The sequence below is a fragment of the Macaca mulatta genome, chromosome 6 (genome assembly GCF_049350105.2).
Source record: "Macaca mulatta isolate MMU2019108-1 chromosome 6, T2T-MMU8v2.0, whole genome shotgun sequence".
NCBI classification, from domain to species: domain Eukaryota; kingdom Metazoa; phylum Chordata; class Mammalia; order Primates; family Cercopithecidae; genus Macaca; species Macaca mulatta.
The window spans coordinates 147,719,741-147,744,409 of record NC_133411.1 but is presented as its reverse complement, the minus strand read 5'-3'; the positions used below and the strand labels follow the sequence as shown (position 1 = coordinate 147,744,409).

General features: G+C 39.9%; 2 protein-coding genes across 45 annotated transcripts in view; one reads left to right on the top strand and one right to left on the bottom strand.

Annotated features, from left to right (window-relative positions):
* LRRTM2 (leucine rich repeat transmembrane neuronal 2) overlaps nt 1–8,640 on the top strand; it is a 45,913-nt gene extending 37,273 nt beyond the window's left edge. Inside the window, 2 exon segments of one of the 3 annotated variants that reach the window (NM_001266604.2) lie at nt 2,692–3,138; nt 3,485–8,640. In NM_001266604.2, coding sequence (NP_001253533.1) covers nt 3,135–3,138; nt 3,485–5,031 — 1,551 coding nt within the window. In that variant the 5' untranslated portion in view covers nt 2,692–3,134 and the 3' untranslated portion in view covers nt 5,032–8,640. 3 annotated transcript variants of the gene reach the window in all.
* CTNNA1 (catenin alpha 1) overlaps nt 1–24,669 on the bottom strand; it is a 176,981-nt gene that overhangs the window by 57,036 nt on the left and 95,276 nt on the right. For 11 of the 42 annotated variants that reach the window (XM_078003658.1, XM_078003659.1, XM_078003672.1 and 8 more), the window contains exon 1: nt 2,309–2,619. The gene's annotated coding sequence lies outside the window, so the exon portion shown is untranslated. 42 annotated transcript variants of the gene reach the window in all.

Sequence of the window (24,669 nt, the reverse complement as noted above, 5' to 3'; positions counted from 1 at the left end):
GTAGCCCTTTAGCTAAAGAAAGATAAAGACCAAAAAATGATACGAAATTCCATCAATGGGAACTCTGTACTCCACCAATTTTAAGGCAAACTCCATTTCTTCTTTGGTTCCACAGCCTGAACCTCTTGAACCCAAAGAGTGGGCAGGTGAGAAAGATGGCTGGTGACCTGGAAGGGGCTGTGCATTCTGGGCACCATGATACTGCAAGCATTACTGCCCACTTCCTTAGAGGCCTTCAAAAAATAATTACTCTTGATTGCATTGATGCTTCTCTGGGCAATTTTCCTTGCCCACAAATCTGTTATAATAGTACTGAGATAATATAATTTAAGCAGTCTCCATTTATTAGTATATAAGAGGTAGGCCAAGCAGACTAAAAACCAAGAGTTTAAGGGCAAGGAGATGCTTTTCCTTCTGCATGTTAACACACAACTCATTCCTAATCGTGGTGGCTCTAATCCAATTGACTAAAATGCTTTTCTCCCCAAGGAACTAAAGTGGTTACATGAGAGAAGAGTTTAATCCAGCTTCTCCTGCATGACAAAGGGTTTTTTTCATCAGAAGATAGCTGACTTCAATAAGGGCATTTACAATATCCCAAGGGCTTATTTTCATTTAAGAAATTTAAAAGAGACCACTCCTATGAGACTACTGTCCTTAGAACTTCTGGGGGCAAGTTCCTGTAGAACAGTAGCTCTGAAACCTAGGGTGAGAGACCCTGTAGGAATTGGACTCAACCTTATCCACAGAAAAATGAACAAGCAAAAAAATTTCACAAGACAGTTTATGGAACCAGGTTAAGAAGTTCTAGCCTATTGAGAGAGACTATAAAAAGGATTAAGGTCAGAGGGGAGCAGCATTCCCAGGGTCTAAACCAGGACTTGTTTCCTTCCCTTCTTTAACCAGCAAGAAGGAACAGAGAAGATGTACTAGTGCAGGCTCATTGCTAAGGACTCAAGAGTCTGTTCACTGGCAACTTTGGCTTGGGAATTTCCATTCAGCCTACAAAATTTGTCTAAGAACCACACTGCCAATCTCATCTTCTTTGCTTCCCCTGTCCCTTCACAGGTGTCAGACCTGCCCTGTGGTATGAAGACTCGCAGAGCATTCCTGCTGCCTTCTGTCTCCCTTTGTACTTCATAGGCATTTTTTCCTCTTGTACTTCTAATCCTATCTTGGGATCACTTCTAGGAGAACTCAAACCACACACCTGCACTGCTGCAGTTTTCACAGCACCTTTACACAGGGCTGTAAGGAAGGGACCTTGGAGTCTCACAGCTCTCACTCTAGCACAACACTAAAACAGAAAAATTTTACCCAAGACAATTACTTCTTAGATCTGCCCAGTGAGATGAATCCCTCAGAACCAAAAAGGCCAACGATTTTCTTGTTTCACAGACACCGTCAGTAGTTTTAAAGACTTCTGTCCTTAGGTCTGAGATAAGATCCACAAAGGATAAGTGCCAATGATATGGGAGAAATAGGTATGTTGGGTCAAACCAGTAAGGCAAGATGTAGAAAAGATTTTACCTTTGTCAGGTCTGAAAATATAACACTGATTCATCTAGAAACATCTTTTGTGTTTACACAACACTAAACATGGAGCTATACATCCACAACTGAGGTCTGGGAGAAACTAGAGTTAGGGCAAGCAAAATCAAGCCAAAACAAAAATCCCAGGCCAAAGCAAGAGTGACCTTTTGTATTCACAAGACAGGTTCCAACAGCAGCAGGAGGCTCAGTTAAGTCAGCCACTGGGAACTAGTGTGCAAATGCTCTCTTATTTCAGTGTCACAACCACCAACCTCAGTACCAGCAGAGGCTTTTAGTTTCGGAATAGGTGAGATTCTGAGGTAAAATACAAGGGACCATGTCAGAATCTAGCTACACAGTATCACTTGTCCTAAATCATCTCTGCTTCGCTGTTAATGCTTAGGGCATGTGCATTAAAATGACTGTATCAACCTGCCTTGTCCTCCCAGGAGGACATTTAAAGATAACTCAGCATTATTTTTCAATCAGTATGGCGACAAAACATTGTTCTAAAATAGGAAAGAGAAAGAGAAATCTTTTTAGAGTTCACCTGAAATTCTCAAAGAAAAAAATAACCACATGCTTTGTTTTGCAAGCTTCCCCTCCCCCTTTATTCTTGGTTTATAATGTTAAGCTCTTGGTGACAAAGAAGCCAAGCCCACTTAGCTAGTTTATCAACACATCTAAAGCAAATCATAGTCATACTTTGATTTTAACCAAGCATGACAACAAGGCCACTGAACAGCTTTCCAAACTACCAGTGCAGCGACACTACCTTGCATAGACTGATGTTAAATCAGCACTTCATAAATTGTGCAGGCTTCGCCCATTTAGATGATCTCTCTATGCAGAATCGGCAGTCTAACACTGGCTCTCACAAGCATTAAAAATCATCACTCTGCTAACCCAACTCACTGTTCAGATGGGTCTTCTTGAATGCAGCCTTTATTACAACCTCACTGCTGCTTCCTACACTGAAGGAATACCATGTTTTTAAGTCAGGAGTTCTTCTTTCTCGCTTTATTGTAATCAGGGGGTCCTGCAACGACCCTGATGCTGTTACAAAGCACGGTGCTTTATAACAGTAAAGCTTCTGGAAAACCCAAACAAAAGACACGTCATCCGGTGACGTCAGCCTATATACAGTTCTGTGTGGTCGCAGCACATAAGCAATTCCATTCTTGTGCCGTTTCTCGGAAAAGCTTTTCAGTAAATGCACTCATGCTGCTCCAGGAGCTCTTCTCTGCAACAAGCCACCCATCTGCCATCAACAAGTTAAGACCAAGAGAACTAACGGCTGCGGAAAGGAGACTGAAGCTTTGATTAACCAGCTGAGCAGTTAGAGGTGGAGAAATTTAATAACTTATATTTAAAACTGATTTAGGGATCAGAGCAATCACAGAAAATGAAACCAATGCTTTCCAGAGGAATATCCTAAGGAAAAAACAACTCATCCTGGTGGATTCAATTTTACTTGGAAAGCCTGGGACACAGAAAACAGGAAACTGGTCAAAGGCTCCTACATGTTAGAGCCTTTTACAGACTCACTGCGTTGAGTCTAACAACCGCGACTGAATGCAGCCTCCAATGTGCTCAGAAGAATGGGTAAGTCTGTGCATTTATATGTCTTGTACATTCAACAAGGAATCACGCTTTTAAATAGGCTACCGAATTCACATTTTATGAGGGAAATCACTGTCATATTTTGGATTTTGAGGTTTAGGTAAAAGCATATATCGCTGATGACAGAGACATGTTTTATCTTCTTTTTAAATGGTTTAAGTTTTGGTCCAGTCATACCAATAAGGTTAATTTTTCTGCAGTAAATGAAAAATAAGTTACATGCAGTGAAATCTTTCGCTATAATGTTGGTGGTTGTTGTTTTTAATAGCCCATACGTTCTGCTGAAAAATATTCTATCTTCTTGTTTTCCTTAAATTATATTCTGCAGGCTTACATTTCAAGTGGCCATTAGGGGCCCCTATGCTGGCAGCAATATATGCAATGAGTATGGTTTTAAAAATGCTGCCTGCCCTGGGTATGGCGTGTCCACCCAAATGCCGCTGCGAGAAGCTGCTCTTCTACTGCGACTCTCAGGGCTTCCACTCAGTGCCAAACGCTACAGACAAGGGCTCTCTGGGCCTGTCCCTGAGGCACAATCACATCACAGAGCTCGAAAGAGATCAATTTGCCAGCTTCAGTCAACTTACTTGGCTCCACTTAGATCACAATCAAATTTCAACAGTAAAAGAAGATGCTTTTCAAGGACTATATAAACTTAAGGAATTAATCTTAAGTTCCAACAAAATATTTTACTTGCCAAACACAACTTTTACCCAACTGATTAACCTGCAAAATTTGGACCTGTCTTTTAATCAGCTGTCATCTCTGCACCCAGAGCTCTTCTATGGCCTTCGGAAGCTGCAGACCTTGCATTTACGTTCCAACTCCCTGCGGACTATCCCAGTACGCCTGTTCTGGGACTGTCGTAGTCTGGAGTTTCTGGATTTGAGCACAAACCGTTTGCGAAGTTTGGCTCGCAATGGATTTGCAGGATTAATCAAACTGAGAGAGCTTCACCTAGAGCACAACCAGCTGACGAAGATTAATTTTGCTCATTTCCTACGGCTAAGCAGTCTGCACACGCTCTTCTTACAATGGAACAAAATCAGCAACTTGACATGTGGGATGGAGTGGACCTGGGGCACTTTAGAAAAGCTAGACCTGACTGGAAATGAAATCAAAGCCATCGACTTGACAGTGTTTGAAACGATGCCTAATCTTAAAATACTCCTCATGGATAACAACAAGTTAAACAGCCTTGATTCCAAGATCTTAAACTCCCTGAGATCCCTCACAACCGTGGGCCTCTCTGGCAATCTATGGGAATGCAGCGCCCGAATATGTGCTCTGGCCTCCTGGCTGGGCAGTTTCCAAGGTCGGTGGGAGCACTCCATCCTATGCCACAGTCCTGACCACACCCAAGGAGAGGATATTCTAGATGCAGTCCATGGATTTCAGCTCTGCTGGAATTTGTCAACCACTGTCACTGTCATGGCTACAACTTATAGAGATCCAACCACTGAATATACAAAAAGAATAAGCTCATCAAGTTACCATGTGGGAGACAAAGAAATCCCAACTACTGCAGGCATAGCAGTTACTACTGAGGAACACTTTCCTGAACCAGACAATGCCATCTTCACTCAGCGGGTAATTACAGGAACAATGGCTTTATTGTTTTCTTTCTTTTTTATTATTTTTATAGTGTTCATCTCCAGGAAGTGCTGCCCTCCCACTTTAAGAAGAATTAGGCAGTGCTCAATGGTTCAGAACCACAGGCAGCTCCGATCCCAAACACGACTCCATATGTCAAACATGTCAGACCAAGGACCGTATAATGAATATGAACCCACCCATGAAGGACCCTTCATCATCATTAATGGTTATGGACAGTGCAAGTGTCAGCAGCTGCCATACAAAGAATGTGAAGTATAATATCTACCTGTCATCAAAAATCACATCAGATAAGTAACCTATTTTACATAGTAGAGGCTAAATACATATCTAATTTTTACCAATGGTGACATTAAGCCTAATTTTCCAAACTAAGTGGAGACTTAGTTTTTGAAGTGTTGAAGTATTTTTAATTTTTTAAATGAAACCATATTTTAAGTGTTAAATGAATCAATGCTCACATTAATTTGCACTCCTGTTGGAAAGTCTAAAATGCTTACTTCAAAATAAGAAATGTATGTAATTATATACAATCGTGTGTAAACCTTTACACTAAGGTCTCCATATGCTATTTTTTTCTACTGAAAACAATTTAGAAAGAAGCTATTGGGCAGAAACAGATATGGATCAATACCTGTTTGATCAATGCTCTCCATCCCATGTACCACAACTATCTTGCTGCTTAAAAGGAGACTTAGTAAAGTTCTCTTGTATGATAATTTGGTATTTACTCAAATCTTCAATCTCTTGCCAGTGTGGGAAATAGAATTTTATGTATGCTGAAGACTGGTAAATATTAAACATTCTTCTTCCAGAGTTTTTGCCTGGGTTAGTAGATATTATCAAAGGCCATATCATGAAATCAGAACCCTTTAATGTAATTCTAGTAAGCGGAGTGACTCGTTAATATATTTACACAATGAATCCAAGTGACTATGAAAAGGTCTCATTACAATGAAATCAATACTAAATAATTACACCGACTTCTTACACATTTCTCGTTTGACTTATAATGGACATGATTTTTGTGGCATTTAGGCAATTGTTTTAAACTAGTATTAAATTGCCATTATACTAATTAATGTACTAAATCCTATGTTTACATTAATATGTGAAAAAAGACTTAGAAAATATTTGAGATAAACAAGACAAACTGAGTCAATTTAACAATCCTGACATGCTCCCTCCAATTTAAAAGCAACACACACACACACACACATAGACACACATACACTCTCTCTCTCTCTCTCAACTATCATGATCAAAGATGCCTTGACAAAGGGGTTTAAACCTCTTTCTTCTGCTTTTTCCTGATCTTCAAACCTCAAAGAGTCAAGTTAAAAATAATTGGCTAGCAACAGGCATGACACTGATTCTTACTGTATTACAAAGGAACCATGAAAAAAAGCACTTTCTAACTATTATATAATGAATTTTGATCTTTCAATAAAGATACGCATTCACACTGTAAGTGTAGTTCAGTGTAGGTGAAGAAAACAGCATCACTGAGATGAATCTTATGGTAGAACAACTCGACATGCCTATGCAGCCACACAGTGGTAACTTGAAGGCAGCACGGAGGTGAGGGATTAAAAGGAAAGGCAGATTTTGAAATCCGACTCACAGGTTAGCTGGAGTTACAAGGCAGCCAAGAATGATTATACACAATCTGCACCAAACAGGGAAAGGACCTGCTGCTGAAAAGGGAAGAGGGGTAGATTCTCCAATGTAAATATAAACATTCCATAATTAACAAATGATAAGGATGCCACATTTTCATGCAGAAAAGAACCACAGGCATTCAGTTTCTTCTATTATGATTTCTACAGAAAACCTATTACATATTTGGAATTTAGATGCAAGCTACCCATTCACACAGAATTTTTCCATAAACATCGTTCCATATATTCAAAAAACTGTAAAATTACAGCACTAACTTGATTTTAGAAAATGAGCATTTTTTACAACTGCCATTTACTGTATGTAGAAAAAAGACATAAAACCTTAGAGAAAGCCACTATCATTTGCAAAGTTATCTTTTCCCCAAAATCAACATTAACATGATATCCTTCATTCAGGGCATATTTTCTTCCCAGGATCAAACTGAAAACATGCTAAGGCTATAGTTTAACCCATAAGATGTAATCATGATTTTTCTTCTTTAATACTAAAAGATGGGTACCTTAGTACCCTTCACCTAACATCTCTCAGTAAAAAGCAGACAAGATCACAAATTACAGTAAAAATGTGCTCTCTTTTTTAAGGTGGGCAGATTAGTTTGTCAAAGTCTCAGCCCAGTTCAATTCAGTTGATCTTGAGTGGTGAGTATTTCGTCTCTTGTTAAAGCAGACCCTGGGCTTGTCTGGGCAGAGACAGAAGCTGATTTAACAGCATACAGCACAGCGCCCTACTTCCCCACAGACAGGCTGAATTAGAAGCCCCTATTACAAATTAGAGCACCATGAGCTAAAATTTACCAACCCATTTATCAGGGCGACCATAGTCACAAATGTCAGTCAGGTGACAGACAGCTTGGTCACAACACAACTGTGTCCTGAGCACACAAGATTCCATCGGCCCTGAAGGACAGTAGAAGAGTATTTTTCATCATTTCAAACCACAACCAAAATTAAGATTCAGACTGCAGGATGGGTAAGAAATCCCCTTCTTTGGCTGGGAATCTCCACCTTAATCCTTAAAGGACCATAACTGGCAAAATCCTTAGTGTACGGACAAAAGCAAATTGGAAAAGTAAGCCATTTACTAATTCAGAGGAACAGCATAGCCAAGGCTAGAGAGTCATACTTTCCAGATGAAAAAAATCAAAATTTTTTGCCTTCCATATTTTTTGGGTAATGCCCTTTAAGAAAAGTGAATGACAGTAGTACCAAAAAGGTATTTTCCTTTCTCATTTAAAGCAAAAACTTCCTTTTTTAATTGCCTGTAGAAGGCAAGATTTCCTTTCATTTTTGTCATTTGTGTTTCAGAATCAGCACAGGTTTGAAGATTAGACTGTTAGTCATCTGTGCTTTCTTTACCAACTGGCTAGAACGGAACAGCATCACAGCAACGCTGCGGATCTTGGTTACAGTGTCAGGGCTTTTGTTTTTTGGTGGGGTTTTATCCTCTTCACCACCACCACCCACTCCATTTTTTTCTATTTTTAAGATTAGAGGAAAATGACCATTAAGAACCAGAAAAATAATTAATCTCTCTGGAAAAGGGAAAGCTAAGGAAGACTATGATACCATACCCATCTAGAAACCAAGAACTAGTTTGAAATCGTTTATATTCATTTCTGTAGCATGACAGGGATTTCAATCACCTTTCTGAAAAGAGTGGGCTGATGAACTTGCAAATCCACACACAACTCTGAGAATACTCACTGCCAGCATCAAAAAGCAAAGATACTAATTTTTTAAGCCAAAAATCTGTACTAACACATGTAATTTCTTAATGTGCCTAAGTTAATTTCTGTACCAATTCAATAAATGGAATTGACTGAACTTCCCAACGCCACTAATTATTAAAATCCATCTGCTTATTCTAATGCTAGTCACCAAGAGCCAGACTCCATCTTTCCAATAAAAATGAGCCCTATGTAGCACTAGGCTTGAATTCTAAAATTCAAAACAGGCATTTCATTTTCTTAAGGCACACTTCCTACACACAGCTATCAGGGGAAAAAGCTATAAATGTCCTGTTCTTTTTCTGAAGTGCGGATATCAATATAAAATTTGTTAAAGAATATTTTTAACAGCTGACTTACATGATCATTTTCCTAATACAGCAATACAGCGACAGACCTATCTGAAAAGTCTGTTTGGGGACATACTTTTCATATCTTATTGATTAAAGCCCTTGAGCCAGAAAAAAGAAAAAAAAAAGTGAGACAATAAGGCCATCTATAGATAATTAAATATTTCTCTATCTAACCTGGGGCAAACTCAGAGTACTTGAATAAGGCCAAAAACAAATAGAAAATGACTGCTTAAGTTTTCATTCTGCTATTGCAAACATTTGGAAACTTCTGCAACTCTTTCAACTAACATTTTTGTCCTTAGTGGTTTTTTTTTTTTTTTTAAGTCTGATATATGGAATGTTTGGTGAACCTTCCTATCAACACTGAGACTGGAAACTCAAAGTACAGTCCAAATACATTGTGTTCAATCACCTTCAAGAGCCATTTTTCATTTTGGGTGGGAGGTGGGCAGATGGGTTGAGGGTGGGAAGAAAATACTATTATGCAGGGTGTTTTGGGAGTGGGGAGGGTAACATAAAAAGCAGTGTACAGGAAAGTTTTGTTATTAAAATTGTGTATACTGTAAAAAGTGAACGCCTTTTTTTTACCTTTCCTTGATAACCTATCCATTTTGACATGTGAAACTTGAAAAGTCATTTGTGACAGACATAGAAATCTTAAATGAACAGTTGTTTTGTTCCATGTTCCTCTACAATGTCAAATGTGTCCACTGAAAAAAGGGGCAGGTAATCATCACCTGTCTTCATTCACAGAGAGGCAAAACTAAGATAAGAAGAAAGTAAAGGTAAAGTGGTGGGAAGGGAGAGTGCCTAAAAAGCTGTCATGCAGTAAGAAGCTGCTCTGTCAAGAGCCTGAGCAAGTGGACAAGCAACTGTACCAGGCTCACAGGGCGTGGAGTTGGCTGCCCCTCTGAATCCTCCATTACAGTGAACTGACACCAGAGAGCTTCGGAAAGGTACCCAATTGCCTGTACCTAGCCAACAACGACTTGACCTCTACCTTGGGGGCTGGTTGACGTCCATCCCAGCAGCACCTTGCACGCCACTCCTATGAGGGAGGTCCACAGGTGCTGACACACTAGGACCACGAGGATCCCTACATGAACTCCTCCACCCTGGATGCCGACTCAGTGAGTATGGATGGGAAAAGGAAGGGAAGATTTTAAACTACAGTTGACGGTTGAACAACGCTGGGGTTAGGGGTGCCAACCCCGCTGCTCCACACAGCCGAAAATCTGCATATAAGTTTTGACTCCCCCAAAACTTTTACTAATAGCTACTGCTGACTAGAAGCATTACTGATAACATAAACGGTCGGTCCATATTAAATAACACATATTTAATACCGTCAGTCAAAATAATACATATTTTGTATGTTATATGTATGATATATGGTATTCTTACAATAAATAAGCTAGAGAAAAGAAAATATTATTAAGATACTCATGGTGGGGCATGGTGGCTCATGCCTGTAATCCCAGTACTTTGGGAGGCTGAAGTGGGTGGATGACCTGAGGTCAGGAATTCGAGACCAGTCTGGCCAACAAGGCGAAACCTCATCTCTACTAAAAATACAAAATTTAGCCAGGCAACCTGGTATGCGCCTGTAATCCCAGCTACTCGGGAGGCTGAGGCAGGAGGATTGCTTGAACCCAGAGGCGGAGGTTGCAATGAGCTGAGACCATGCCACTGCACTCCAGTCTGGGTGACAGAGTGAGACTTCATTGTAAAAGAAAGGAAGGAAGGAAGGAAAGGCCTTCATCCTTGTTGTCATCTTCATGTTGAGTAGGCCGAAAAGGAAGAGAAAGAAAAGGAGTGGGTCTTACTGCCTCAGGGGTATCACAGGCGGGAGGAAATCCACATATAAGTAGACCTTAACGATTCATACTCAAGTTGCTCAAGGGTCAACTATAACGTCCTTGGCTTGCTACAGATCAATATCCTCAGGACAGCATTCTACACCTGGGCAGCGCTGGGGCATAAACTGCCCTAGCTTCCAGGAGCTGACTGCCAGGAGTCTGCCATGTTTGCCCAGATGCACTTATTGTTTCTCCAGCACCACATCAGCATAGTGGACCACGTGGAGAAATAGGCAAAGCCACCCTTTTCCCAATGTCAGGGAAGCTGGGGTCAGAGAGACTAAGAGAACTCTCACACCAGGAATTTCAGCAGTAACCAGGGCAGAAGCAGGAAACAGAGAACACAATTCTATTGTCAAACTCATCCTATAAGCACTAGAGGGCATAGGTGATGGTGGTTTTAAATTGCACAAAGGAACACAATCCTACACTTGATAGAGTTAAAAGCAGAGCTTATTAACATAATTCTCCTACATTTTAATTTTGAAAATCCCATTAAAAGCTACATCTGATTTCTTTATCAGTTTTTTAATTAATTTTGTCTGTATGCCACAGCATTCTCAGGTTCCCACTCAAATATACAATAGATTCTTCCTGATCTGTTTAAAAATTTGGAGTAGTCATATCTCCCTGAGAGAGACAAAATGTACTACAAATTGTCTTTTACAAAGAGGGAAGGGGGAAAAGGTGAAAGTCATAGCTACTGCAAAAACATTTCTCCTTAGCATGAATTTGACCTTTATCCTCAAGGTTTTGGGAACACTCTTAAGGGATACATCTTAAACCTCCCCTTCTACTATCTGAAGAGGACAGTAAAGAGCAAGAAATCTCCAAAGTCAAGTACAATCAAGCATCCTATCCTGCAAGGCCCACAAATGAAAATACTACCCTCTATATATGGAGGCTCAAGAGCAAAGACTTGCCCAATGCCTCCAAGTCAGGAACTCCTGCTAGAAATCCAGCATGAAGAAGCATCTGTGAACAGCAACCCTGATGGGCAGACGCCAACAGTTCATGCCTCACTTAGGAAACAGATTTGAAAACTGCAGCCCTTGGCTGGGCGTAGCGGCTCACGCCTGTAATCTCAGCACTTTGGGAGGCCGAGGTGGGTGGATCATGAGGTCAGGAGATCGAGACCATCCTGGCTAACATGGTGAAATCCTGTCTCTACTAAAAATACAAAAAATTAGCTGGGCGTGGTGGCGGGCGCCTATAGTCCCAGCTACTTGAGAGGCTGAGGCAGGAGAATGGTGTGAACCCGGGAGGCAGAGCTTGCAGTGAGCTGAGATTGTGCCACCGCACTCCAGCCTGGGCAACAGAGCAAGACTCCGTCTCAAAAAAAAAAAAAGAAAGAAAGAAAGAAAGAAAGAAAAAAGAAAATTGCAGCCCTAGAGACAATTGTCAAAGCCTTTTTATAGCTTCCATCAAGATTTTACCAAAAACCACACAGAATAGGCGTAAAAACGTCATAAACATTAAGTTTACTGAATACTGACAATAGTATTTAGAGCATAAGACTTCCATCTTTAGGCCCTGGTATTTGTACCAAAAATAAATAAATAAATAAATAAATAAATAAATAAATAAATAGTTACAACAAAATGTACAGGTTGCTTTTCCTGGAAAAATCACTGGACCAAAACTCTACAGCCATTTTTTAATTAATTAATTATTTCCAGATCAGGTTATAAGACTGGCTAATTTTTGCATTTCTGGTAGAGACAGAGTTTTACCACGTGTTGCCCAGGCTGGTCTTGAATTCCTGGGCTCAGGTGACCCACTCGCCTCAGCCCACAGAGAGTTGGGATTATAGGCATTCGCCACCACGTCCACCCTCTGCAGCCATTTATAATTAGCCCACCAATTTCATCATCACGAGGGCCAAAAAAGTTTCTCTTGTGATGAACAAAAACATTTCCCATTGCCTAGCTGTCAAATACATGGAGGGCAACTGCTCAGTACCCAAAACCTCTAAAAACAATGTTATTTATCATTTACATATAACCTACTTTATATATAGAGTCAAGGAAACTTAGAATAAAACTAGGTACAGAATAGTGAAATAAAGATATAAAAAGATCAAAAGCAGGACTCTTAACCCCAAAGGTCCAGGATATGTTTCAGGATGCAAGAACATCTTAAAATTGTAATACAATATTGTATGTGAGTCCAGATATTTTATCAGATCTAATGGGTTTTGATAAATTACAAAAAGGGGTTAGAAAGCCCTAGTAGAGCAATGAAATTGCTCTATATACTATTTCTAGTATACACTATACACCAATTTGGCCCGGATCTGCCTGGTGGCCAAAGCAAAGAATAAAACCAACAGCTTTCATCGGATTAAGTAGCACAATGGTTTCTCTGGAGAAAGAGACACTTAAGTGAAAAAACCTGTGAATTATTTATAAAATGCAGCCAGCTGTAGGAACAATAAGGAATAATGCTGGACTGTCCCTCTAAGGAGGTTCTAGAAAACAGGCAGAGTTGCTCTTCATGAGGACCCTTGATAAAGGCTAAGGGTAAGGAGCCTACACAAGCATGCTATAAACTCTATGATGACCTAACCTTTGTCATGACCCAAGGGTGGGTGGAGCCTAGAAGTTCTGCAAGAATGAACCAAGCACTTTCAACAGCTGGTGTTTCCTCTTTATCACATACCTGGGACCAGACTACAGGGCTCCAACACACAAGGGACACCCAGTAAACACCTACTACATTACATTACACATCTACACGAGGAGTACAATTTAAAACTAAAAACGTTTTCTGGCCGGGAGCAGCGGCTCATGCCTGTAATCCCAGCACTGGGAGGCAGAGGCGGGTGGATCACGAGGTCAGGAGTTCAAGACCAGCCTGGCCCACATGGTGAAAGCCTGTCTCTACTAAAAACACAAAAATTAGCCAGGTGTGGTGGCGAGCACCTGTAACCCCAGTTACTTGGGAGGCTGAGGCAGAGAACTGCTTGAACCCGGGAGGCAGAGGCTGCAGTGAGCCAAGATCACGCCACTGCACTCTAGCCTGGGCAACAGAGCAAGACTCCGTCTTCAAAAAAAAAAAAACAAACCACGTCTTCTACTACATCAGGAATGAAAAGAAGAATATTTTATACAACATCTCTGGTTGTGCATGAAACCACCTTTGCAAAACTGCAAGTGAGAGAAATCTACCATAACTGATTCCATTTTGTTTCTAACCTCACAAGCTGTCTTTGTTCATTCCTGTGCACAGGCTAAGCTAACTATGGGAGGAATTTAGTTTACAGCTTAACTTTAAAGCAAAGATGATCACAGTCCCCTCCCAAAAACTACCCCCTCTTCCCATTCGTGGTCTGCAACTGCCTTTGTAAAACTAGTGAAAGGTGGTAAGGTTAAAATTATTCTGATAAGATTTAATCATAGTTAAAACAGTAGCCCATTACTGTTTCCTAGCTTGCTTTTTATAATTGTTTACTGCTCAGGAGTCAGTTAGCCAATGGTCATAATAAGATTTGTAACTTTCCCAATTGCTTCTATAAATAACAACACTACTGTGAAACTTAAGACTGGTAGGCAACAGAGTGAGACTGTCTAAGAAAGAAAAGGCCAGGTGCAGTGGCTCCTGCCTGTAATCCCAGCACTTTGGAAGGCGGGTGGATCACTTGAGATCAGGACTTCAAGACCAGCCTGGCCAATATGGCAAAACCCTGTCTCTACTAAAAATACAAAAAGTAGCTAGGTGTGGTGCGCCTGTAGTCCCAGCTACTCTGGAGGCTGAGGTGGGAGCATCACTTGAGTCTCAGAAGCGGAGGTTGCAGCGAGCCAAGATCATGCCACTGCACTCCAGCCTAGAAAACAGAGCAAGATTCCAACTAATTTAAAAAAAAAAAAAAAAAAAGGACTGGTGTTTGAGATATTTTTCAGACTGCATTCTAGTGGACCAACTGACGCCACCTACACTGGTGACCCATACCAAGAAACAGTTTTGACACTCCTATGATTTCATGCCCAGCCCAGTCAATCAGCAGTATCCACTCCCTAGCCCCTGCTTACCAAACCATCTTTAAAAACCTAGTCTCCAAATTCTCTGGGAAGTGAATTTGAAAGGTATCTCATCCACCTCAATCAGCCTTGCGATTATTAAACTCTTTCTCTGCTGCTACTTCTGCTGTCTCAGGGTACTGGCTTTTTCTGTGCAGCAGGCAAGAAGAACCCAATTGGGCTGTAAAATGTTGATGATAATCATACATGTTCTCCTTAGGTAAGAATCTATAACACAATAACTAATTTCCTAAGAAAGAACACATTTAAAATGATAAAGCAGCTAGGTACGGTGGCTCACACCTGGAAACCCAGCACTTTGGAGGCCTAAGGCAGGAGGATTGCTTGAGCCCAGGAGTTCAAGACCAGCAGGGGCAACATGGCAAAACCCTGTCTCTACAAAAAATACATGTATACACAAAAATCAGCAGGGTGTAGTGACACTTGCCTGTAGTCCCAACTACCTGGGAGGCTGAAGTGGGAGGATCACCTGAGCCCAGGAAATCAAGGCTGCAGTGAGCTGTGATCACACCACTACAATCCAGCCTGGGCAACAGAGTAAGACACTGTTTCAAAAAAATAAATTTTATATATATATATAAAAAAAGATAAAGCAATCATTAGCCTGAATAACAGTCAGAAATTTAACTGTCTCCTTCTAGAAGCCATTAAAAAAAACCACCTAGATTTTCAACAGGGGCAAGTTAAGTTGTACATCAGTTAGGAGCCCTTCTCCACACTTGAGCCTCTGACCCTGGACAAGTCCTTCAACCTTTATGTACCTTGGGTCTTTGACCTATAAACCAGATTTAATAGCAATAACAACCACAGGGGGATCTATTCATGTAAAGTCCTGAGGCTAGCACAGAATAAATGCTCAAAATTGTTTTGTTATTTTTAACAGCAACATGTAGAGAGTGAAATGCTACAGATCCATCAAATAAAGAATGTAATCACATTAAAGACATGTTAGACCTATGTGCTGCTTCCTAAAGCTCCACTTTCTAGTCTTTCTTCTCTAAGTTAATGTGCAGTATTCAAAATGAGAACTGATAATTAGCTAGAACTTTCAGTAAGCCTCAACAGCCTTGTTACACTTTTTACATCTAATATTGATATAAAACTGACCACATTATCTCATAATCAAGTAACTTGTTTTGCAAAATGTACTATAATATTAGATATGATATTACTCTGGTTTGGCTTTATGAATCAAGGCTAAATTTCTAAAGGTTTAAAATCTCTAATTCAAAAATTCCTTCTGAATAAAGTAGTCACTTAAAATCAAGTGATGCCTTTTCCCTGTTTAGTAAAATTATATAGTACAACAAGTACTATCCATTATCATAAAATAATACTATTTTTTCAAAAGAAATAAATAATATCATTGATGTCTCAGCTTTGGACAATTATATTTGAGGACAAAATACATGGCTGAGAATTAAGGATCACTATTATTTCCCTTTTTGCTTAGAAAAAAATATATACTTTAAGTCTATCACATCTAATTTAGGAAGCAGCCCTTCCAATTGTGGCAGATTTGGTTCCAAGGCAGATTTGCCAGAATTATTGAGGGGTGTGGGCAGGAGAGGTATGAGAACTTAAAACACAAAGATAATCCATTAGTTCAATGCATGCAGGAGTGTATGTTTCGTGATAGCTGGAGAGTAATCTTCCATATTACCGAAATCTCTATTCCTTATAAAACTTGCTCAGAATTAACCTATCTCAATGAAAGACACACAATCTTATCAGAACTTATCAGATCTTATGACCCAGATTCTTCAAGAAAACTTCTTTCTTGGCATTATCTTTCCAATATCATAATCTAGTTTATCCAACAAGAAAAATCCTTTTTTTTTTTTTTTTTTTTTTTAGATGGAGTCTCGCTCTGTCGCCCAGGCTGGAGTGCAGCAGCATGATATCGGCTCACTGCAACCTCCGCCTCCCGGGTTCACGCCATTCGCTGGGACTACAGGCGCCCGCCACCAGGCCAGCTAATTTTTCATATTTTCAGTAGAGACAGGGTTTCACCGTGTTAGCCAGGATGGTCTCCATCTCCTGACCTCGTGATTCGCCTATCCCAAAGTGCTGGGATTACAGGCATGAGCCACCGCGCCTGGCCGGAAAATCCTTTTATCTCCTTCATCCACAACTTTTCTCTACTTTCCCATATCTCTTGACCATGGGCTTACTGCCTGCTTCTCCCAAATCCACAAAACTAAGTGCCTATCAGCTACAAAATAATATACACGATTTGGAAATTACAATAAAAAATACAGTCATTCATCTGAGCTATCTTTTCAGTCCACACTTCTCTTTGCTCTTTGTACAGATTCAAGTGTACAGATTCAAGTATAAAATACCATTTATCCATTTTGCTTTCACTTTTAAAAGACCAAGAATACCTGCCATTTAAGATGTACCCTTTTTACTTTTAATAATTAGCACTCACTCCAGTTCTATGACCAAATAAAGTCCCCAACACCCTTCATACATTTAATAAAAGTTGCTCTCTTGCTGTTTTTAAGTGGGAGTGGGTAATGTGAATTGGGGCGTAGAAGATATGGCAAACATTTCAGAAATGTAGAATTCTTTAAGAATAGCCAGTAATCTTTCATTCCAGTTCTCTTGGGATTCCATAGAATTGGCCACAAGAAAGCTGTGACCTTTCATGTGAAAGTATGTTCTGCCAGTTTTTGATCCAAATAGAAAAAAAAGACACAAACATCAGGCAATAGTAACTATTCCATGCAAGGATTGCCCATGTGGCGCATACATTAAGAATTGTGTTCAGAGCTGGGCGTGTTGGTTCACATCTGTAATTCCAGCACTTTGCGAGGCTGAGGTGGGCAAATCACCTGAGACCAGGAGTTCCAGACCAGCCTGGTCCACATGGCGAAAACCCGTCTCTACTAAAAGTACAAAAATTAGTCAGGCATGGTGGCGCATGCCTGTAATCCCAGCTACTCAGGAGGCTGAGGCAGAAGAATCTCTTGAACCTGGCAGCCGAAGGGTTGCAGTGACCCGAGATCATGCCATTGTACTCCAGCCAGGGCGACAGAGCAAGACTCCGTCTCCAAAAAAAAAAAAAAAAAGGCAGTGTTCAGAAGTGCCTTGACAGTGTTAAGTCTCTATTTTCCCTTGTAATTTACCAGGAGAAAAAAATGGCAGTGGGAAAGAAAAGAAGAAGAATATACCATCCCCAGCATACTCCTGCAGGTAACTGGGACAGTACCACATCACCACATCTCCCTCTTCTCTCCTGATAGTCCCTTCAAGCCAGTGTGTGCAAAAGCTCTCTGACACTTGCTGTCAACTTCCAACAACCAGAGCCCATTTTATTACTGTATTAAAACTGCCAGTCTTTGGGAGGCCTAGGAGGGTGGATCACCTGAGGTCAGGTGCCCAGACCAGCATGGATAATACGGTGAAACCCCGTCTCTACTAAAAATATAAAAATTAGCTGTGCGTGGTGGCACATGCCTGTAATCCCAGCTACTTGGGAGGCTGAGGCAGGCGAATCGCTTGAGCCCGGGAGGTGGAGGCTGCAGTGAGCTGAGACTGCGTCATCGCACTCCAGAGACAGAGCAAGACTCCGTATCAAAAACAAACAAACAAACAAACAAAAACAAACCTTGCCAGTCTAAGATTTGTCTACTATTCCACATGAAAATCTAACAGCAGGTGGTCAGGAATTTTCTTAGTTTTGATGCAGCATTCCTAAAGTGTCAAAAAGCATTATATTGCATAAGTGCTTTCATTTAGACACTCAATTTGTGCTTGCTTTGAATTAGGTATGTGAGGAGTCAGATAGATTGTGAAGAACAGGACAAACTATAAACGGTTTATCTGAAGTTCAGCTGACACTCCCACCAAATCCATCACCTAATTTATAACTAAAATTATTAAACAAACATATTTCCAGTAAAAACATAAATCTACTGGCTTTCCAAAAACAATAATCAGTATTTTGATTTATTCATCAATTACTTCCGTATCAGAGGTACCACACTGGAAAATCATATTTTTAAGATCTCACCTTTCAAATATTTTATATCAATCTTTAAACACACACAGACACCACCCCATCCTCAGTTTAAATTGAGATGGGAGTCTGGGGATTAGATATACTTAATGAAAAGCTAGACTCTCTTCTGTTTTTTGTTTAGTTTTTTAGACTGGGTCTTACTCTGTTCGTTGCCCAGGCTGGAATGCAGAGTTGCAGTTTTGGCTTTCTGCAACCTCTGCCTCCTGGGCTCAAGCGATTCTCCCACCTCAGCCTCCCAAGTAGCTGGGACTACAGGTGCACAGCACCACACCTGCCTAATTTTTGTATTTATTGTAGAGATGGGGTTTTGCCATGTTGCCCAGGCTGGTCTCAAACTCCTGGGCTCAAGCAACCCACCTGCCTCTGCTTCCCAAAGTGCTGGGATTACAGGCGTGAGCCACTGCCCCGAGCCCTGTTATTTGTAACCAGCATTTTAACTAACTGAATACCAAGACCTGATATTAACAAAGATTAAGAAGACTATGAGTGGAACGCATTAGGAAAGTGGGGGATGCAGAACAATTAAGATTCAATATATGACATGTTAAAGTTAGAATGTTTATTAGCCATCCAAGTAGAGATGACAAGTCCAGAGGAATGGTCCAGGCTGGAAACATAAATTTAGAAGTCATCATCCATGAATACAGGTATTTAAAGTCATGAGCCTAGATGAGATCACCAAGGGAATGGATGTAGATGGAGATGAGACTCACAGAACCATCCTTTCCTCCTAAACCAGTCTAAGAAATCTTTCAACAATACCTAAAAAGTGTCAGTCACGGAAAAAAAAGGATAGGTATCAAGGGAAGCATTCCCTCAACATCAAAGTCACTTGAACAAATCATGTGTTATTGGACAATTAACAGGAATATGGTCAGATTGATTCATGAAAATGACTGGAAACATGACATATCAAAGGAATTTTTAATCAATGAAGAAAATACATGTATACTAGGAATTGAGAATGATGACTACAACAAGCCCATCAATCATAATATGCTCCATGCCAAGTAAGCTGGTAAATAAGGTGGAAATGGCCCTGTTCTTAAGTCAATGTAATAAACTGAAGAACCAGTGAAAGTTCATGAACAACCAGAAAAGCAGGGGTTAATTCTGAGGGGAATGCAGAACTCATGTACTTGAACTACAAGAGAGCCAAAGGCTGGGCGCAGTGGCTGACACCTGTAATCCCAGCACCTTGGGAGGCTGAGGAGGGCGGATCACTTGAGGTCAGGAGTTCGAGACCAACAATGGCCAAAGTGGTAAAACCCCATCTCTACTAAAAATACAAACAAAATTAGCTGGGCGTGGTGGCAGGTGCCTGTAATCCCAACTACTTGGGAGGCTGAGGCAGAAGAATTGCTTGAATGCAGGAGGCAGAGGTTGCAGTGAACCGAGATCGTGCCACTGCACTCCAGCCTGGGTGACAGAATAAGACTCTATCTCCAAAAAAAAAAAAAAAAAAAAAAAGCCAAATATTCCACTAAAAGGATATTATATAATTTTATCTCATATAATATCCTTTTATTATTTGGGTTACAATACGATAGAGGTTTGGGTTACAAGGTATGTGCATTTATCAAAATTCACTAATAGTAAAGATTTGTACATTTCGTTATGTATAAAACTTATCTTTAAAAATACTAGGACAGGCGCAAGAGCTCATACCTATAATCCTAGCACTTTGGGAGGCCAAGGTACGAGGATTACTCAAGCCCAGGAGTTCAAGACCAGCCTGGGCAACATTGCAAGACCCTATCTCTATAAAAAATAAAAACATTAACCAGGTATGGTGGTGCATACCTGTGCTGCTAGCTACTCAGGAGGCTGAAGTGGGAGGAAGGAGGACTGCTGGAGCCCACAAGTTCAAGGCTATAGTGAGCAGTGGAATATCACTGCATTCCAGCCTGGGCAACAGAGCAAGAACCTGTCTCAAAAAAAAAAAATTACTCTAATTAATGACACATATGGGACAGTGTTTAGAGGTAAATGTACAAATGTCTGCAACTGAATGTGAAATGCATCAAAACAATAAGATGGATACAGGGATGGCTAAATATGTCTCAAAGGAAATATTTAAACATTTAATAGAATTAAGAAGTGGATTCATATGTGGGTGTTCATTGTATAATTCTTTCAGCCTCTCTATATGGATACTTTTCAAAATAAAATGCTGGAAAGGGAATTACAGTTGTAAGTTATGGTACTGTCAATCTAATATACTATTAACTTCAACTAGACCTTACAGTGTTGCACAGTGGTTAAGAGCTCAAATACTGGAGCCAGGCTGGGTTCGAAGTAGCACCTCTACTTACTAGCTGTGGGACCTTGTATAAATCATTTAACCTGTATGCATTAACAGTATCATGCTTCATGTTTTGATGGTTAAATATGAATGGACAGTGCCATCAATATTACTGATATTTAGAAAATAGGAAGGCACTTAAGAATGCAGTGGTAGGCTCACACCTGTAATCCCAGTACTTTGGGAGGCCAAAGTGGGAGGACTGCTTGAGGCCAGGAGTTGGAGACCAGACTGGGCAGCACAGCAAGACCCTATCTCTATTAAAAAAAAATTTTTTTTTAAAGAATGCAGTGGATAAATTAGTTTTGAGTCTGGTACAAAAGGAACAGCAGGATTTCAATATGGCTGGGTACAGGGAAGGCCAGAGACAGTAATCTGAGAGATGATGTCCATTAATAGTGAAGTTACTCTGGGCTCAGCCAAAGTAGGACCAAATGACAAGAAGCCTCTGGGGCTAGGAAGGGAGCTTAGATTTAACATGGTTGACAAGAGCAGTCACTCCAGATTTTTGAAGATGGCTAGGATATGAAGACCAAAGCAGTGACTTAAAGAGATGTATTCTGGCAATTTTTCTTGTTCTGCAGAGAAAAACCTGTAACTTCCACTATTAGAAAAAGGCTGTTAAGGGAGATTTAAAAAAAAAAAAAAAAAGGAAAGAAATGTATTTAAAGGGCAGGCAAAGGGTAAGAACCAATGGTCAAGTGAAAAAGAAGAAATAACTCTCTCCGAGAGGAACAGGCAGCAGATTGGGGCATGAGGGAAAAACATGAAAGGAATCATTCATTCACCAGAATGTACTAAAGACAGCCTTGGAGTTCCCATGACAACTTTCAAGTGTTCATTATTAATCTCTAGTCTAAAACTATTTTCTGAAAAGATACATAATTTCTCTCTAAAATACTTCCATATTTACAGCTTTCTTTTCAAGTCTCAATAAGGATTTCCTCTCATGAATTAGGCACAGAAAGGCAGATCCAGTTTCTACCTTGTAAAATATGGGGCAGACAAGGGAAACGCTCTTGCTTGAGTCCAATTTACCCTAGTAAAATCTACCCTTTTGCCAAAGCTTTGTTAAGCTATGATCACGGCCACTACACTCCAGCCCAGGCAACAGAGTGAGACCCTGTCTCTTTTTTTAAAAAAAAAAAGGAAAAGAAAGAAATGCACCATCACAGTGTACTGACAATGTTAATTTTACTCCCTCACACACTACAAAAGAGTGTCTTATTATAAGGTTTGTTACGTTCATATATAAGAGGTTCATTAATGAACACTGTTAGAAATCTCAGTAGAACTGCTGGTTTTGTTAAAAACTATGTGGCATGGCTATCAATATAATCTTAATAAAAGCCCCAAGCCATTACCTACTTCCCATCTTAACAGATATTAAAGATAAGAAATGACATCTTGAGGGTTATATTTCAAAAAATATATATCAATAAGTTTCAGGATTTTGGAATCCCTTCATTCTCTACCCAAAATTAACTCTATCATATCCCTAGTTCCCTCTCCAGGGTCAAATACTTTCTCCTTCTTCAGAAAGATTCTTTCAAAAATCGTAATTATAAGAGCACTTCAAAGTCTCAAGTAATAACACACGTTTCTTTTCACATTTTCACTACAATCAAGACTAGCTAACAACTCAAATTTCTCTACTTAGGCAAACTACAAAAACTGTCAAATGGCAGACAGTAAAATTCTACTGCCATTTTTACTTAGCCAACCCAAATGGAAAGTACCTACCAAAAATCAACTCTTACTGCTATTCCAGCTCTTTTTACATGAAGGAAAGAGACATGCTTACAGTGACAAAGTAAAGACCTTGTCTCACCCACCAAATACTGTACCAAACTGTAGACTCCCCAAACACCTCCAGGCAAGTGCCAGCAACTAAAAACCACTGGTAAAACAGCATTCTAAGTTTCTTAAAAGGAAGATAAAACTCACCTAGATGCAAATTTTTAGGAAACAGGAAAAAACAAAAACCAGTTTAACCCAGTATGAACTGAATTTTCTCTCAGTGAAAGTAAAGGGCATCTACTGGTAAATTTGCAGTTTCCTGCAGCCACAATTATATTAATATCTATACATAGAAAACACAAGTGCTGGCTGGTTAGTTTGTTTGGTTTAAAACAAGACAGTTTAGGCCGGGCGCGGTGGCTCGCGCCTCTAATCCCAGCACTTTGGGAGGCTGAGGTGGACAGATCCCAAGGTCAGGAGTTCGAGACCAGCCTGGCCAATATGGTGAAACCTTGTCTCTACTAAAAATACAAAAATTAACTGGGCGTGGTGGCCAGCACCTGTAGTCCCAGCCACTCAGCTACTCCGGAGATTGAGGCAGAAGAATTGCTTGAACCCGGGACGTGGAGGTGGCAGTGAGCCTAGATCGTGCCACTGCACTCCAGCCTGGGTGACAGAGTGAGACTCCGTCTCAAAACAAAAACAAGCAAAATGACAGTTTAAAAGCCAGTCATGGGTTTGGTGTTTGAGTGGACCAGTTTTGCTCTTCACACCCTAAATCCCAATATTTTTTTCTCTCTGAAATGGAAAGTATCTGTCAATGATTATAATGGGTACTCAAAAGATGTGAGTTCAGTGAAAATACATTACCAATGCTGGGAGGAAAATCCCTCAAAGTGTATGTTCCATGGAGTATGAAGTACACCAGATGTGCATCCACAGGATGACATTATTATATAAGCCATCATTACCCTTTTAAATGAACGTGTCTACAGAGAATAAGGGGAAACAATGTAACATGACAAAAAATTATTCAAAGAAGAAGAAACTGAAAAATGTCTACGGAGAGGCTTATTGGGAAATGTTTTTCTAATATAGAGGCTTAGTGGGTCAAATCAATTTTGCATTTTAAATCTTTTATTCTATTTTCACTGTACCACATAATTTCTATATTTTATACTATTGCAGTCTGAGGAGTTTGTCGAACTGTTCTGTCCTCCTTTCCTTCTCCCACTTAAGTTTCTCTAGCTCTCAAGCATTTATACTTTTCACTTAAGTCTATGTAAGAAAGTATGTGTACAGACACAAGTACATGTGTTCAGCTGGGGGGAAATGGAGGCAAATAGCCCCAGATCAAGACAAAATAGCCCCTATTTATTTCAAAGAGAAAGCCATTATTTAGCTCATTTCTTGTCAAAGATTTTTTTAAGTTTGGCTCCCCCTCTGATTTTGAGTCTTGTACTGACTGCTCTTACTTGTAGAAAAAGAACCACTCACTTGAATACATGTAGAGTCACATTCAGTGCTTGCATTCAGAAACTTGTATATCCATAAATAATTCACAGATATCCACACACATTTTTGCAGATGTGGGTAAAAAAATAAAAACAAAATATTCTTAAAACTACTTACAAGTACGAAAGTCTTGCAGATGTAATGTCAATGATAATTGTGAAAGGAAGGTTTATCATAGAATGTTATAGCAGGAAAGGCTCCAAAAACCTTCACTAACCCAGTTCTATGACTGGGCTTCTTCTTCCATTCATCCAGGTCAAATGAATTTTGATCTTAAACAACTAAAATGGTCTATGTGAAAAGAATTTTCTTTAAATCCAAAAACTCAAAGTCAGGCAATTTATTATTACCCATGACATTTTTTGCAAAGGAATCTGTATTTGAAATATGTCAATTTATTTCAAACCCTCATTTGAAATGTGAAGATTCTTTCCTAGAAACACCAAATTGAAAAGTCCTCTCCCTTTTTAGAAAAGAAATATAAAAGCAACAGCCTCACATAAACTGTTTAATCTGTGCCCATGATTGTAAAATGTCAAATCCCTATAATAAATTCCTTATATATCTTTCCTAGTTGTTCTGCTTTTGTGATTTAACCCTGATTGACCCAAACTTATGTGAGTGTAAGTAATCTAAGTGAGAAAGACA